Raw genomic sequence first — 17,013 nt, 5'->3', positions numbered from 1 at the left:
GCCAAGGGCGAGGGAGCGGCAGATGCCCCAGTGAAATGGAGAGGGAGCTGCTTCGAGCGGGAGGCCAAGAGGGGGAAGGGGGCGGAAAAGTGGCCCCGGGAGGGCAGTGCCAGGGCCTCCAGAGGCGAGAGGGCGCGCGCCCGGGCACCGATCCTTGGGTACAGAGAGGCGGGCGAAGCCAGCGGTATAGTGCCCCGGACCCCTCTCCTCCATCTCTGGGGGTCGCGTCTGCGGCTGGCCGGACACAAACCCAGATCATTCCGAAGGCGAACTGTTAGTTCCCACCCTCGTCCTGACAGTCCCGACTCTCCAGTCAGTTCCCCCAAGAGCCCAGTTCCCCTTTTCCTCTGGTCCACAAAACTCCCCTTTCGACTAACAAGTTGGAAGGGTTCAGCTAAGAAGTTGCAGGGGGGAACCCCAGCTTGAAACTCCCGCCTATCCCCTAACTCTCAGCTCTTAACCGCGCCAAACCAGCGAGACAGCGGCAGCCCAGAAACGCCGGCTGGGGGCCGCCACCCCCTCCCACAAAATCCCGGCTGGGCCCTTGGGGCCTCTTGACGCCCCCGCCCTGCCACCAACTGAAACCAGGAGTTCGAGGGCAAATGTGGGGCCTGACGGGTCCTCCGGGGCCGGGTTGAGTGTCCCAGACCCGTGGCTTCAGATTAAATCTCGGGGTCACCAGCTGCACCTTCACATTTGAGTAAAGGAGCAGAAAGTCGCTGAAAGTAAGGAATTTGCACAGGGGCGATTGAAAGCTGCCGCTGAGGGCTAACCCCTCCTAGGAAGGTCCTTAACACCTGGAGCTGGCGACAGCGACTGGGAGTGGCGGCCAGGTGGCCCGGCCGGGTCACGTGCGCCCAGGGGCAGCTGCAGAGGAGTTGGATGCCTGCAGAGCCCGGGGCACCGGGGCGCTGCTGGGGCGGGGACCTGAGTGGGGGGGGGCTGCAGAATGTGGGAGCCGAGCGCCAGCCTGCGCCCACCGCTCTCCACCCCTCCCCCCGCCCGCTGCCTCCGCTTCCCTCGAAAAAACCCGCCGCCCAGGAAACCGCTGGGGGCGCTCAGACCGCAGCCCCCCCGCCCGCCGCCCCCCGGCGCCCCACCGCGACCGCCCAACCCACCTGAAGGGGCCGTGGCTGCCAGGGGTACCCCCCTCCCGCCGACTCCCCCCACACCTGCGGGCGGCACTATTTATAACTCGGGCCTATTCCGGGCCTCTGGGCTGGAGCCCGCTGCCGCGCCTCGCTAATCGCCGCCGGGATCTCTGCGCCCCCCAGGGCGGAGGGAGGTAAATTTAGCCTCAGGAAGCTCAGGGGAACATTTTCCAAAACTCCACGTCCCAGGGAGGGCAAAGCAGAACCGCTCAGCTGCCTGCCTCCAGCCGCTAGGCGGCGCGGGTCTGCCCGCGCCCCAAACCCGGCTGGGAGTTGGGGGGCTCCACCGAAACGCGGCAGGCTACCGAGCCTGCCAAGAGCGCAAGGACGGAGAAACGGCTGCGACCCCGACAGAGCCTGGAGTCTCCGCTGGGAGTCACTGTGGATTCCTGGCCACCTAGGGGAAAATAGCTCACACAAGCCACATGCCAGGAGGGGTGCAAAGGGGAACCTGCGCGCCAACGTGGAGAGGCCTGGTGGTGGTCTTGTGCTCTGGCCATCCCTCTCCCAGCCACCCCTGCCTCTTGGCGTTGCTGGAAAACATAGGTTCCTCCCAAGATTATTACTATAATCAATTAATTGTACGCCGGGACCCCACCCTTTTCCTGCCCTTCCACACAGCTTGGGGTCCAAACACCACTTAATCCTCAGGGGAATCTGGCATACTGACTCCCACCTGGTCCATTTCCTCAGCGGTCCCCATTCCTACTCAACCCCACCCCTTGTGGCCGCCAGAGAGCACCCAGGCGGCGAGGGGTAGGTGAGGTTTTACCCACCCCTTGGCACCCCATTTTCCACCTGGTGCGCCTCCTCCCCTACGTTCCCGGACACACAAAACCTGAGCATGCTCTAGGTGGGAAGAGAATCCGGCAGGAGGAACTGCCTGCTCCTCTCCACCTTCTGGAGGCTGTGGATCAGAGAAGGCAGCTGTAGGCCTCATCTGGATTATTAGATGAAAGGAACACAGCTAGGCTCCCAGATGAGCTGGGAGTCTAGAACGCGGGAGATGAGGGTTGACGGGAGAAGACAGAGGGCCTGGGACTGAAAGAGCGCCCATCCAGAAGAGGAGAAAAACCCCGTCTTGGAGCTCAGCCTGGAGTCAATCTTTACACATTTACTTGTGTCTCTCCAATGAGGTATCTGAAACTCTAAATTCTGTGCTCTCCCGTTGTCATCCCATTTAGGAATGGGTTATTTTATTATGTAAATGAGGCAGGATTAGTGCAGGTTACATTTTGAGTCAATCTTTGCTGAGATAAAAAAGATGAAACCGGTAAATGCCAAGTTGATGATCTTAAATGCAAACCACCACCTAATACACAATAAAAGGCTTTAAAAGTCATTCAAACAGGCACCTCTGACGCAGTGAGCAGTTGAATTAATCATTTTCAAATCAAAGTTGTCCAAACAATCAAAAGATTAAACCATCAAGCAGAGGGAAGGACACACACACACACACACACACACACACACACACACACACACACACACACACACACACACACACACACACTTTCCAAGGAACTAGGAAGCAGAAGCAAAAGCCCAGGCCCTTCAGAGCCACCACAGGGAGCAGAGTGAACCTTCCTCTGAGAGGCGGCACCCTGAATTTGGGCTTCTACTCTCCAAAACTGAGAGAAAAATAAATGTTTGTTAAGGCCCCCTGTTCGTGGTATTTCTGTACACCAGCACTAGATAAATGAGACAGTCCCTTACTGACTGCTGTGGGCCAGAGTCAAGGCCTTTACAGCATCACCATGGGATAGTGTCCCTTGTTCTGCCGACTTCTGAGAGGCTCAAAGCCCTTTGTGTGGTGAAAGGACTCTCAGGGTGCTGTGTGAGGTGATTTCATTCCTCCTGCCTGCTCCTCCTGGATCTTTCCACTTTCAAGTCTTTTTGTCCAGCTCCGGAACTTTCCTTGGGCCACTGCGTGCCTGCTCCCCCAACCCCTTCCAGGCTTCTGTCACCATCTTCACCACAGGCCACAGTCTTGTGCTCTGCCTTCCTCCATCCACCACTTCCCCAGTGGTCTGTGCCAGACATCCCCTCCCCACACCGATCCTTGGCAAAGGCCCCTCTGACTGCAGACCTATCCCTTTGGTGGGAGTGGATCCTAAAACAGGAAAGGGAGGCAGGATGCCTGAGCTTGGTCCAGGTGGGCCTGGAGGCTCTGGGAGAAGGAGCACCAGATTCAGATGGTGGATGTAGTCTCTCTGGCTGCCTTCCAGACCATCCCCATCTTACTCCTGTGCCTGGGGTTGGGTTGAGAGCTCTGAAAAGGATCAGGCCAGGGTGCTGACTTTGACTTTGTGGGTGCCTGAGGTGCCTGGAGTCTTTGGGAGTACTATGCAGCCATGAAAAGAACAAGGAGCCTAAATGTACTGACATAAAGCACAAGGCCCATCACGGGGCAGAATGAGGCAGGTGTAGCGTGCTCCCAACTCTGAAGAGTACATGGATCTGGATGGCATCGTCTCCACACTGCTATGGCTGTGACCCTGGCTGCTGCCACTGACCTCTCTGGCCTGAATCGGCCCCCCATTACCTCCTAACAGGGACCTTTTAAGCCGAAGACTGTTCTCAAAAGCCTGCAGTTATCTCTCATGCCACTGAAGGCCTCCGTGGCCAGCCTCCCTGCCATCTCATTGTCCTGTCTCATTTCTGTGTCCATATCTGTGTGTGCGCGCGCGCGCGCGTGCAGTTTGCTTCTGCCTCCAGCTATGTGAGCTCCAGTGTGCAGGGATCTGTCCCACCCCTTGTTGGGCCCAAGCCCCAGCCTGGCATACTGCAGGCGACTGAATGAAGAGGCCGCCAGTGCAGACTCTCACACCCTAGGAACCTTGGTTACTAGGGGCATCAGGGAAGGTGGGGAGGATGGTAGTGGGGGGAGGGGGAGGGGGCGTTGGCAGGGGGGTAGATATAAGAGGGATACTTACTGCTTATTATCAGAGTTCTTTAAGTATACATTCTTTAGAAAATTTAAAGATAACTCTTTAAATATGTAAGCCCAGAGAAGGAATGAACTCAGAAAACTAAGGGAGGAGCTGGTCTCTGGGAAGAGGAGGGCAGCCCAGTGCCCCAGGTGAGAAAGGGGGGGTGAGGGGGGCTGCATCTGGGGGAAGAAGAAAGGCCAGAGAGAGAGAGCACGGGAGGGCTAGCAAGGGCAAGTGGAAAGCTGATGCGCACCACCACAGACCACGTAGGGGAACGCGAGCTGCCGTGGGTGGGGGTGGGGCCCTCATCCTGCGCGCTCTGGGTGTTTGTTCTTTTTTATACTCGGACCTTTTATAACCTTTATTTTCTTTTTGTTCAGCGCCGTGAGCTCTATTTTCACCTTGAAAAGTGCCATTTGAACCCCCTCTGTTCTTAGGGGAGTCAAAGAAATGTATGGAAAATTTTCCAAAATTATTTTATTGGGGGCTCTTGCAGGTCTTGTAACAATTCACTGAATCAAGCATATTTGTACTTATATTGCCATCATCCTTTTCAAAATGTGTTCTTTCTACTTGAGCCCTTAGTATCAGCTCCTCTTTTTGCCCCTCCCTCTCCCGCTCTGATGACCCCTTGATAATTTATAAATTATTTTTATTTTCCTATTTTACCCCGTCTGCCGTCTTCCTTCACCTGCGTGTCTGTGGTTCGTCCCTTGAGGGTGGCTGTTTGCTCTGACAGGCTGAGCTGTGGCCCGAGGGACCACTCGGAGGCCTTTCTCCGGCAGCTGTGTGAGCTGGGCCTGCCTCCTGTGGGTGCAGAGCTGCCAACAGCTCAGCGCTTTCTCCAAATCCTTAGGGGAAAAGCTGCCCAAACCGGGGCAAGGGTCTGACCCCTACAGGTTCCTATGCTAAGGCCCAGGGCCTCACAGAGGACCCCAGCCAAGCTGGACCTGCCCCACCCAGACTGTGAGGAACCTGGCCTTTCTGCAGTGCCCCCGCCCCTGTGAATGAGACCTGGCTTTTAGAACAAGCTCCTTCTCCCTGCTCTGCACCCTGGCTCCCAAGACCCTTCCAGGGCTGGGTTCCTGCCCCAACCCCCATTCAAACATCTGGTACTTTTGACTTCAAAGCCTATTTATTAGACACATAATTCAGTGATGCTCAGACAGACCTGGGGCAGAGCGAAGCCGCCCACTGCTGGCACAGAGTGGCCACAGCCGGGCTGGTGGGCTGACTGTGCCAGGTTGGGAGGGGCTCCAGGTCTGGCTGCGATCTTACTGGGGTCCTCGCCAGCAGGCCCAGCCCCTGCCCAGCAGAACAGAGGTGGCCCCTGGAGGAGAAGGCAGACCTGACAGACCACTCAGTTCAAAGCAGAAGCCACAGTTCACTGTCCTGCTGTGTGGTCGGGTTGGGTGGGGTGCTGATGAGACCCGCAGGCTGCGAGGGGGCTCTGCCACGGATCCTGCAGCCACTGTGCCCTCTGAGGGAAGCCAGTAGGAAGGGGGCGGGAGGGGGTAGCGTGCTGCCACTACTGATCTAGCAGAGGACAAAGGCCACGTCCTTCAGGGTCCTTCAGGCCCTCCCACCCTATGGCCACCTTTCTGACAGGCACTGGGAGCCCAGCATCTCGCAGGACCCTTCGAGGGGGCAGGGCCGGCCGGGCCTGGGCTAGGGGCAGCATGTAGGCAGTGGCTTGGGGTGGGGTGGGTGCTGCGGGCGCGCCTTTATCAGCAGTGCCCCACCCCCCCAGGCTTCATGACTAGAGACTGAGCTCAGGGTCTAGCAAAGGAAGGTTCCCATTGGCCTGAGAATAGGCTGAGTCAGCCTCTAGCAGGGGCGGGTGGGGTCACTCACAGGGAGGGCCTGGCCCCTCTGCCTTTTATCCTGGACAGCCAGGCCAGCTCAGTGTCCCCATTCCCAGCCCAGGCCTTGATAACCCGGTGCCTGCCTGGCTTTCCTTCCTCCGTGCTGGGCCTGGCTCTCAGCTCCAGTCCTCTGGTGCACTCCCAGAGGCTCCCTGGAGACCCCTCAGGGAGCACTGGTCCTCACTTTAGTACCTCCCAGTGAGCAGGGTCTCTCCCGCTTCTTGGAAGGAAGATGTAGTTGGAGCCGGCACAGTGTGAGGCAGAGTTTATTGGCAGGTCCCACCCAGGATCTTCCCTCCCTCTGGAAGCAGACAGCGGTAGGCAGGACGTCACAGGCGGGAGTTCCGCTCTTCTTCCTCATTTTCCAGCTGGTAGGCTGGGCGGTAGGTGGCCTGTCCTCCAGGGCTCAGGCACTTCAGGGCCGGGTTCTGCATGGTGTTCTCCGGGCTTCCCAGCGACGTGTAACTGGGGCGGGAGGGAGGGGAGACCAAGTCTGTGTGTGTGGTGGCTTCCCCCACTTCCTACCACTCCCCATCCACCCACCCCTTCTTTTCCCCCTGCACACCCTTACCCCCGGTCGTACAGGATACAGTATGGGACAAACAGCTGGCGCAGAAAGTCCCAGATGTCTCTGAAGGTCCAGTCCTGGGAAGTCAGAGGAACAGAAAGGTCACTAGAGCCACCTCCCCTCTCCTGCCTCTTCCCTCCTGAGTCCTGGCTTAGGTTCCCTGGCCTCTGGAGAGGGATTATTGGCCTGGCTCTTGGCTATCCCCTGCTCAGGGCGGGCAAAACAATGAGGAAGAGAATGTCTCCACACACTCCTCTTTCCAACCTTCCCTCCACAATGGCGTGACAGCTCCAGGCCGGAGGGGCCCTGTGGAAGGCAGGCAGTGCTGCCTACCAGAACGGTCTCCCAGGAGGGAGCTGTCCTGTCTGCTGTCCAACACGGCGGCCACCGTCACAGGTGACTACTGAGCCACCCTGGAAACAGAAAGATTGGATTTTTAATTGTATTTCATCTTTAAACATGGCGACGGAATTCTACAGCTCACCTCTTCAGAGTGTACGGTTCACTGGTCTTCAGACACTTGTATTGAGGTTTAATGAATGAAAACATAAGTCTGTGTAGCTATTTCAGTATGTAGCCAGCAGCAGCCACCATAAGCCTCACAATAAACAAATATATAGTTAGTAGCAACCACCCAAAGCCTTACCACCGGACCAACAGGTCACGTCAGAGTAAGTGGAGGAAAGAGGGAGGTGGCTGGTGGTTTCGTCTGGCATGGATCCCCCATGAGTGCTCATGGGGCAGCCATGCAGAGAGCAAAAGACACACTGCACTGGGTCACGCTGCTGCACGGAGCCTCTTTGTTGTGAGAAGCAAGGATGTCCCTTTGAGGGGACCCACGCCATGGCGCTTTCAGTCGCCTCATGCACCATGTGAAAGTGGGACACTGAGCAGGGGAAGGCTGGAGAGAGCTGCATTTGACCATGGTGCCGGCTGGCAAGAAAGACCCGGAGTCCTGTGGGCTGCTCCCTGAGCAAACACACCCATGGACTTGGGAGAGGGGCGGCCGGAGGGCTCTTGAGAGGAAAGGAGGGCGAGACTGTCTCATAGCCCCTCGACATGTTGTCAGGAGACCAGTGCCGGGAAAGGACACCGTGCGTGGTAAGACGGGCAGGGAACCAGAGGAAGGCCCTCAATGACATGGGCTGACACCGTGGCTGGCAACAAGGGGCTCAAACCCAAGGATTTGAGGATGGCGCAGGGCTGGGTGGTGTCTGTCCTGTTGTACACAGGGTGGGCTGCACAGCACCCCCACCACCACCACGGCACCACGGGTCTGTGCCACTGCTCTGTCCACTGTGGAGGGCACAGCACCTGCCACTGGGTTGTTAGCTGCTGCCGCCCTGAAGCGGCCCCGCAGGGTTTCCTGGGCCCAAAAGCCAACAGATGCAGATGACCAGGCCCTGCTTCTGCCGCACAGCGGGGTGAGCTTGAACCCAAAACCCGTTCAGTTAGCAGCTAGCTGAGCGCTTCACCCTTGTGTGTCCAGAGCGCAATAAACAGGGTCAAAGACAGAACGGACAGAGAACCCTGCTTCTCTTGGACGACGAGACCCCGTCCTTGTCTCCAGCCCTGTCACCTTCAGGGAGTCAAGGTGCAAAGATGACCGTCATGATGTCCCTGGGTTCTCCGCCCCCCACCCCACCCCCGCGCCAATTACCAGCAGTGGGTTGACGCGCATGAACGAAGGCCAGCCTGCATCGGTGGGGCTGAAGGCGCACAGGCTGCGTGAGTAGGGGTCTGTGCGGCGGGTGCCCATCAGGACAGCCTCCAGCTTGGGGTGCCGGGCCTGCAGCTCACACAGGGCTTTCTTCATGTCACCCTGTGCCTCCAGCACCTGCAGACCATACCTTGGCAGGGAGGCAGGCGAGGAGGCATCAGGAGTGGGCCCTGCAGAGCCCCTGACCGTCAGGGCACAGCCTGGGCCGCTAATACCTGGTGATGGTGTCCTGGAGGAACCGCTCCAGCTCGGGGAACGGGGAGATGTTGCGGATGTACAGGATCTGGAGGGGCTCGTGGGCACCCGGGAATTTCCTGGCAGGGAGGAGGAGAATCCACAGGTTTGCCTCTGTGGTCAGGAAGTGGCTCTTACACTGTTCTCAGGACACTGGCAGCCTCTTCTCCCCAACCGTGGCCTCTCCATGCACCGGAAGCCACTTTCTCTGGGGAGCCCACTCTGACCCCTCACCTTTGAGCACACCTCCCCAACAGGGCTGGAATTTCCTGTAGGGAAGGCTGGGGTGGGGGCGGGATGGGGGCCCTCCACACACATACCCAGGGCCAGACACGTGTCACAGGCTCCATAAATAAGGTGGGAGAAGGGGACTCAGAAGTCACTGTGGCTAAGATGTCCCAGACATTCCCCTCCTCCCTGCTTCCAGGGTTGGGGGACCGAGAAGTGGGTTGACCAGGCGTCTCTGGGGCCTCCTCTCCCGGGACGCAGGCTTACCTCTGCACAGCTGCATGGAAGAGGTGCAGGAGGGCGGTGCCGTCCTTGCCCCCATTGAAGCCCACGCAGAGCTGGGGGAGGCTGTACTGAGCGAGGGCCTTCTCGATCACCTGCAGCGCACCTGCCACCTTTTGTCCCAGAGGAGACCCTGCCGGGTGGGCAGGGAAGAGGATACAGATGTGCACAGTCGTCAAAGGGGGGCATGTCACCTTCCCGGTGTAGTGTTCCCAAAATAGCATCCGGTTCGGACTCCTTCCTGAGATCCTCTAGGCCCCGCAGAGTCGGCTCCTGTCTGCCTTCAGCCCCGTCTCTCCTCACCTCACTCGTGTCCTCCCCTCGTGGCCTGTCCAGGCCCTGGTTCCCGCCCGTTCCTCTGACCACATGCCACCTCCCTGCAGGCTCCCTCTCAGTTTGACCAGCCACTCCCCCCTGTCCCTCAGCTTGTGCACATGCCCACGGCATTCACACGATGGTCTGTGACATCTGCCTTTCCTGTTAAACTCTCGGCTGGGCAGGCGACACCGGTCCTGGCAAACAGCTCCCAATGCCCAGCTTGGCCAACAGCCACAGGGAGAATGAGTGAAGCCAGGGCAGCTGCTGTTGTTGACCCTCCTGGGCCTATGGGACACCCTGAGGGCCCTGGAACCCCTGAGACCCTGCAAGGGGGCTGGGGGTACCCCTACCTGAGTTCTGAAGTTCATACACCACCTCGCTGGCCTGCTCCACAGCGTTGGGCATGTAGGGAACCAGGACCCCCTGGGGCAGATGGGCTGTCAGGTAGGCCAGAGCTTCCTCCAAGGAGCCTTCCTCCTTCGAGTCCAGGGTCAGCCGCACCTTATAGTAGTTGTTACTCCAGTCAGGGTAGGAGCCAAGGCCGATCTTGGGCCCAAAGTGGGCCTGGGCTTCGGCCAGGATGGGAGCGATGGAGGCCTCATCGGAAGCCACGTACAGCTCCCGCAAGTGGAACTGCACGGCCCTGTTTTGGAAGAGTCCCTGCAGGCCCTCCAGCGCCCGCTGCAGCAGCTCCGGGATGCCGGGGAAGAGGTAGACGTTTTGGACCGAGACCAGCGGGAAGCGGAAGGGGCGGCCGGTGTGAGGGTCTGTGCCGTAGTGCAGGCGGGCAGAGGCGGGCACCATGGACAGCTTCTCCAGGCCCTCCCTTCCGAAGGCCCTGATGGCTGCATCCAGCTCAGGATGGGGCCGCAGCTCTTCATTGAAGGCCAGCGCCACGGCCTCGAAGGTCACGTCATCATGGGTGGGGCCGATGCCGCCCGCCGTGAGGACGTGGGTGAACTGGCTGGAGAAAGAGGCGACCTCGGCCGCGATGGCGGCCACCTCGTCGGGTACAACCGAGACCTGGCGCACTTGGACCCCCAGTGAGCGCAGTGTCCGGCACAGAAAGTAGGTGTTGGTGTCCTGCGTGTGGCCCTGGGTTGGAGGGGAGGGGAGGAGAGGACAAGAGGGTCACTGCCGTGAGGATGAGCGAGGGGGAAGGGGATGACAGCGCCCAGGAGGTGTGTTCTGTTCTTTGGGGGGACACTGCCTCAAGCTGCCAGGAGCCTGGGCCGAGTATAGCACAGGCAACCCCATTTGGACCTGCATCCATCTCCGTCCCGTCTCTGGCCTCAGCTCTGCTTCTAGGCCAGTGGGTCTCAATCTTCCTGATGCCGCCATCCTTTCATACAGCTCCTCATGTGGTGGTGACCCCCCAAGCGTGATGAGTCGGGTGACCCCTGTGAAAAGGTCTTTCGACCTCCACAGGGGTCGCGCCCCTAGGCTGAGAACTGTTGCTCTAGGCTGAGTGTGCAGTTGTGCAGTCCCCGGGTGGTGTCAGCGGCCCAGTGCTGGACTGGCCGAAGGGGAGGCTCTCCTTGAACCCCCTACAGGCATCGCGGCGGCGCAGACTGGACTGCTGACTGTAAGGTTGGCAGTGCAAACCACCCAGCTGCTTCGCAGGACACACAGGAGGCTGTCTGCTCCCGTTAAGGACTCACAGCCTCAGAAACCTTCCAGAGCGTCGCCAAGGGCTGGAATCAACGTCGTAGTGGTGGGTTTCAGGGCTGACAGGTGTCATTCACTTACTCACGCACTGCCACGGGGTCGATTCAACCGCAGGGTAGACGGTGATTCTTTATGGGAGTAGGAAGGCCCGTCTATCTCCCACAGAGTAGCCGGTGGTTTCGAACTGCTGACCTCGCTGGGAGTGGCCCAGCTCGTAGCTGCGAGGCCACCAGGGCTCCTTGTCTGGGAAGACAGGCCCAGCAAGCTGCTTCCAGAAGGTCACAGCGTGTAAACTCTACCCTACACTCGTGATCAGCAGTGAGCAACAAAGGAGCCCTGGCGGTGCTCGGCTAGTAAGCCTAAGGTCGCAGCTGGAGACCACCCGCCCCTCTGCTGGAATGAGACGTGACTCTCCACTCCCCTAGAGACTACCCGCAAGGGGTTCCACCCTGCCCACAGGCAGTTAGGAGTCCAGTGGACTCAATGACAGAAACTATGGCTGGTGTTGGGCACCGCAGTCTGGGTGATGAGTCCTCCGCCTCCTCACGTCCCTGGCTTGGTCCCTTTGGCTAATGGGATCCCTGGGGACCCAGGCACTCTCCACCGTCCTCACAGGACGAGCGCATGGTGCTCACCCGGGCCATTCTACCTCAGAAGTTCTTCCCATCTGCTCTCTCACGCAGGCCCTGGGCACCTTTTACCTGGACAGTGGCGACAGCCTCTTGGCCAGGCTCCCAGCCTCCAGCTTCAGTGCTCTGCCCAGGGCCTCCTGAGTAACCTGCCCAGTGTGTCACCGGGCGCCCTTGCTCTTGGACTCAACAGCCACGTGCTGTTTTCAAGTTCATGTTCCTCTTTGGAGTATCCAGGCGGCCTCTCTGGTGGCACGCACACTCACCCAGTCTTCTCTTCCGGAACGCTTGCCTACTTTTCTACAGCGGGGTTAGTGGGCACAATGTGTGCTCTAGAGTTTGGGAGAATCCAGTCGGAATTCCGTCTCACCCCTTCCTAGCTGTGTAACCACAGGGAGGTTTCTCAACTGCTCTGGGCCTCAGTTTTATAAGCTACAATTCAGATTTGTAATAAAACTATAATCTTGTCAATAACATTATACAAATGGTGTCGTAAGCATTTTGCCAGGCCCTGTTAATGCCAAGCCTCCAATCTCCAGCCATCCGTGAATGCTGGCTCACAGCAACCCTGTGGGCCGGGGCAGGGCTGCCCGTGTTGCCAAGGCTACGAATCTCTGTGAGCCGTGGCTTCATTCTCCCAAGGAGTAGCTGGCAGGTTAGAACCACCAGCCTTGGTTCACAGCCCAATCCACAATCCACTGCACCGCTAGGGTTTCTCAAACCCTGTTAAGTCTCAAGAAAGATACAAAAATCAAATTGAACCCACTGCCATAGATCTGAATGCGGAGAGACAGGATGGAACTGCTCCCTGGGTTTTCCTAGACAAGCAGACTCCTCCTCTTTTTCTTCTGTGGAATGTCAGGTAGGAGGTGAGGGTGGGTGGGTGTTAGGACTCCTGATCTTTTGGTTAGCAACTGGGCACTTTAGCCACCGTACTACCAGGGCTCCCCACTCAATCAATAGGGTCACTCTGACTACGCAAGGCGCCCTGATTGGGTTGTGGGTTCCGCACTGGGCTGCTAGCCATGGACCGGCAGTTCGACCCCACCAACAGCTCCCATAACGATTCACTGCCTTGGAAACCCACAAGGGCAGGGCTCCTTTGTCCACAGAGTCGCCATGACTCTGACCGGACTTGATGGCAGTGAGTTCGGATTGCTTGTTTGCTTGTTTCTGTGAGACAGTGGCTAAACACTTGCCTGATAAGTGAAAAGGTTGGGGCTGAAACCCAGCCCGCTGCTCTCGGGAGGAAGACCTGAAAGTCTGCTTCAGAAAGATGAGCAGCCTGCTAGGAAAGTACAAGGGGCAGTCCGTCCAGCCCCACAGGGCTGCTATGAGTCGGAATTGACTCAATGGTAATGGCTTTGGTCCCGGTTACTATCCTTATGAATTGGAAGCCTAGTAAAACTGGGTTACTTGTCCTTTGTTCTCTACAGACGTTTGCTCTCTGGAAGTTCTCAGTCTTTCATTTTAATGACCCCTTGTGAAGAACTTGCTATCTGTTAACTCGGTCAAGTGGCATAACGTGTTCACAAAGGTAACGTGCTAGACCCTAGTTTGGTGAGAAGCGCCAGGGTCTTAAATGCCTGCGAGCGGCCATTCAACCTGTGGGTTTCTCTTCATCCGGAGTACAAGAGAATGCAACAGACCAGATGCAAGGAATGGGTCTACAGGACCACGAGGTGACACAAGTCATGGCCTCTTGGAGCCCGAGACCTGAAGAACTAGAGGGTACCTGGCTACCACTGAGGACTGTTCTGCCAAGGACACAACTTGGAGGTTGTGGTTAGGATGGGAGGTCCACGTAGAACAAAACTCAAACTCATTAAAAAGACCAGACTCACTAGGCTGACAGACGATGGGTCGAAAAGACCCCCTTTCACCTTAAACTGCCCCAGAAGTAAAGCTGCCTCTCACCAATAGGTGGGATTCTAAAATAAACAGTATCCTGGTGAGGTGTCCCTTAAATAATGAACCACCTGAGACCAAATGATCAACATTCACCCCCAAACAAAGATGAGAAGGCAAGGCCAGGAAGGGAAGCTAGATCAATGGAAATAATGAGACTATACTGACACATTACGAAAACTGTAACCAATGTCATGGAACAATGTGGATGGAAATTGTTGAGTGGGAACCAGTTCACTATGTAAACACTCACCTGGAAAACAAAGTATTGGGGGTAAAAGCAACAACAAAAGAACCCGCCATCTTGACGGCCCTAACTCCTAACCCTAAGGCCATGATGACCTCTAGCCAGTAAGACTGCTGCGGTCACTCTGTAGGGTTTGTCCCTTGCAGGACTTGTCTCCTGTAGCCACTCTGCTGGTGCGTTGCCTCGTTTCCCAAACCAGGTGCATAGAACTCTTCAGTACACGCTACATTCGTCTGTACCTTCCCTAGACCTCCTTAGAGGTGAAAAAGCCATAGCTTGGCAAACGCGGGGACTTGCTACAAGATTTTGACAGTCATTGAGGGCAAAGGTCATGCTTTCTTCAACATGTGGGCCTCACCCCAAATCAGACTGCAGCCAAAGGGCTTCCACCCTGGACCACCCCCGCCCTCTGCACGCAAGCTGTCAGGCAGGGTGCTCATGGCATGAAAATACCACCGCGCCACCAACACCGCCCCCCAGAGACACACCTTGAGGATCTCATCTCCAACGATGATGATGCCGGCTGTCACGCTGCGCCCGGGGGGAGGCTCGGGGGCCCTAGATGCCATGGTCCTGCTTTCTCTTCCCCTCTGCCAGGCCCTCCAGTGGGCACCCAGACCCCGAGACAGGGGTCGTAAACATAGGGATCCCGCCAGATCTACAGGGCACTGGGGGCCATAGACTGGCACCAGGGGATCCTGGGTGGAGCAAACCTGGGGCCAGAAAAGGACAGGTTGGGAAACAGGAGTGCACGTTCCTTTCGGTCTTCCTTTGTACCGCACCGTTGACAAGTGGCTCTTTTAGCCCTGGCTCGTTAGTAAGCGTGCGCTCAGCTCAGGCTCCTTTAAACACGCCCTCCAAACCTGCTTCTAGTCTCCATGGCAAGACCTGCTTTCGCGAGCAGCTACCCCTTTAAATAGATGTCTTTTTTTTATGCCGAGCCAGTCGTTTTCAAGGGTCTGCACTCTTAGGTGCCTGCACCTTTAAATGTCTCTTCTCTCGGGCACCTGCCCCTTTAAATGTCCACCTTCCGTAGGTATTTAAATACACTCCCCCCTCCCCCGCCGGCCCTAACCGGACCCAGTCGCCTCCTTCTCCGGGCGCTGCACCCTTTCTAGCCCGGAATCGCTTCTCCTCCCATCAAGCTCCAGGCTCCAGAACTCTTCCAGGGGCTCACCTGCCTCTTTCGCTCCTTAACCAGCGCTTTCCTTTCCTCGTGTCCCCGGGGAGCTGCCGTACGCAGAGTCCCGCCTTGGGCTCACACCTGCTGTATACTAATTGGCTACTTTGACAGCTACTCAGCCGGCTGTCAAGATTCCCATTGGCGAAGCCGATTGCCGCTCGCGGACTTCAGCCAGTGGGCGGGAACCATCCGAGTGGTTGGAACCACGTGGCCCCTCCTCACCCGGAAGTGTGGGGGCGGGGCCTAGAGGCTCCGGGCCCTGAAAGCGGCTGTGGTGCGTAGCGTCCTGAGGACCGTGGGTACAGGCACCCCCGTTAACCGAACGCCCTCTCACCACTTCGCTTTTATGGAAGACCCACCTTACTGCCGGTTTTCACAGACCATAAGAGATCTGACCAGGGGTCTTGCTTTATGAAAAAGGGTGAGCTAGTGTTCAGTGTCACGCACTAGAGCAGGAAAAGTGGTGTCCCCCAGCTCCTTTCCCGGTCTACTTTCTACATACATCTTATTATTCTTTGTACTTGGTGTGAGGGGCGCTGTGGGTGCCAGAGTCACCAGTTCAACCCGTGGGAGAAAGACGAGGCTTTCTGCATCCCACATGACGTACGGCCTCCAACCCCCAAAGGGCAGTCCTCTCTGCTCTCGTGGCTCTGGTCCGAATCAACTCCATGGCAGTGAGTTTGGGATTTGAGACATAGACGGTGTATTATATATAACATCCTGCTTTTGTAATTCCGTGTTAGTGGCAGTTTAGGTTTTGCGCATTCTTTGGTATTATTTAGTAGTTGGTTTTCTGGGTCTGGACAACCAAAATTGTTTACAATATCAAGAAAGGGAAATTGCTTCTTTACATCCCTTTGGCTAAGGAACCGTTTTAGGGAGTTTTTAATGGAGTATTTGGGATAAGGGGATGGAGATGGGCCCGTCCTTCCTTCCAGCGTTGGAGTCACAGGGAGGATTCTCTGACCTCTGTCCAGTACTTGTTTGCATATGCTGGAGTTCTGGTGGTAAAGTGGTGATAGTACCAGTGATTCTGCAGGGCCCGCAGAGACTGGGCTTCCTACTCCCTTAAACACTGAGTGTTGGAAACCCACTGGGGGTCGTTGAGTCAGCATGACCATGACTGTGAGTTTAGATGCTGTTTTTATTGACCACGAGCAGTCCGAGGCTTTGAAGTCAAGGGCTGATACTGGCGTCAGAAGGAAGCTGATAGATGTCAAGCTGATGGGGTAGGGACATCTTGGAGATGAGTTTTCATTTGGCTCTAGTATGAATGATAAAAATGTTTAAACCTCTTTGACAGGAAAAACCCTAAAATCTTTTGCTCCCCCCCCCCCCATTTACTCCAGGAGTGCTTAGTTACCTCACCGTTTCCCATCACTGGTCTTGTAGGCACACGTGAGGGCTTTTTGTGTCTACTCTGTGTTCTCATATCAACTCCTATGTTGGTTGCAACTGGTCTTAAAGTGCTTCTTAGAACTTACTATTCAGACCTGAAGTATAGTTAACACAGAGATCCGATTCTTTCAAATTGTTTGGACTCAGATGTGCCCTTCACAGGCTCTGGATGTTGCTGGTGGATACCGAGTAGCAGCTGTTAGGTGCAACCTCAATGGGCCTGTGTGGGGGGAGGGGTGGTTTCAAACTAGCAACCTTCTGACTAGCAACGAGCACCCAGGGATTCCTTGAACAGTAAGGCTCTATTATCCACTGTGTTTGCCATGCCACCTGGCCACACCTGGTCTCATTTTACTCTCTTAAAAGTCCTAAGATATGCTGAGATCTATATCCCTCAATGTGGGGGAGGAAGCACACAGAGGGCAAAGCTATGAAAACTTCTTGGACATAAGCACACACCTTGAGGGAATGAATTACAGGGCCCAGGAGCTCAGGATCCTATATAGTCTGGGGGACACCAAGGTCAATGGGCACAACATGCTCCACAAAAGTTCCACGTACTATTCTGGTGAGTCAGGACCAGGTCTTAAAAGCAGCCATCAAACTATTGGTGCCTATTGGTCTCTCCTGTCCAAAGGGGGGGGGCAGTGCCATCAGTCAGACACACGTGGAAACACTGGG

At 56.7% G+C, this 17,013-nt stretch overlaps 1 protein-coding gene across 1 annotated transcript; it reads right to left on the bottom strand.

Moving 5' to 3' along the window:
• Positions 1 to 5,166: 5,166 nt before the first annotated feature.
• Positions 5,167 to 15,029, bottom strand: FLAD1 (flavin adenine dinucleotide synthetase 1). The gene is made up of 8 exons (XM_075562626.1): positions 14,929 to 15,029; positions 14,240 to 14,464; positions 9,650 to 10,394; positions 8,967 to 9,114; positions 8,453 to 8,551; positions 8,178 to 8,367; positions 6,521 to 6,594; positions 5,167 to 6,414 (listed from the first exon to the last, which is right to left on the bottom strand). Exons 2-8 carry the CDS (start codon positions 14,318 to 14,320, stop codon positions 6,279 to 6,281), a joined length of 1,473 nt encoding a protein of 490 aa, XP_075418741.1. The 5' UTR covers positions 14,321 to 14,464; positions 14,929 to 15,029; the 3' UTR covers positions 5,167 to 6,278.
• Between the last annotated feature and the right edge of the window lie 1,984 nt (positions 15,030 to 17,013).

This window comes from Tenrec ecaudatus, chromosome 1, assembly GCF_050624435.1.
Source record: "Tenrec ecaudatus isolate mTenEca1 chromosome 1, mTenEca1.hap1, whole genome shotgun sequence".
Classification (NCBI taxonomy): domain Eukaryota; kingdom Metazoa; phylum Chordata; class Mammalia; order Afrosoricida; family Tenrecidae; genus Tenrec; species Tenrec ecaudatus.
This window is presented reverse-complemented; position numbering and strand designations above follow the sequence as displayed.

Excerpts from the sequence above, each read along its gene's own strand:
- FLAD1 (XM_075562626.1), bottom strand. The coding sequence starts at position 14,320 with ATGGCATCTAGGGCCCCCGAGCCTCCCCCCGGGCGCAGCGTGACAGCC. Across the intron at positions 8,552-8,966 it reads TTCCATGCAGCTGTGCAGAG|GAAATTCCCGGGTGCCCACG; the intron begins GTAAGCCTGCGT and ends CCTCCCTGCCAG. Across the intron at positions 8,368-8,452 it reads CTCCAGGACACCATCACCAG|GTATGGTCTGCAGGTGCTGG; the intron begins GTATTAGCGGCC and ends CTCCCTGCCAAG.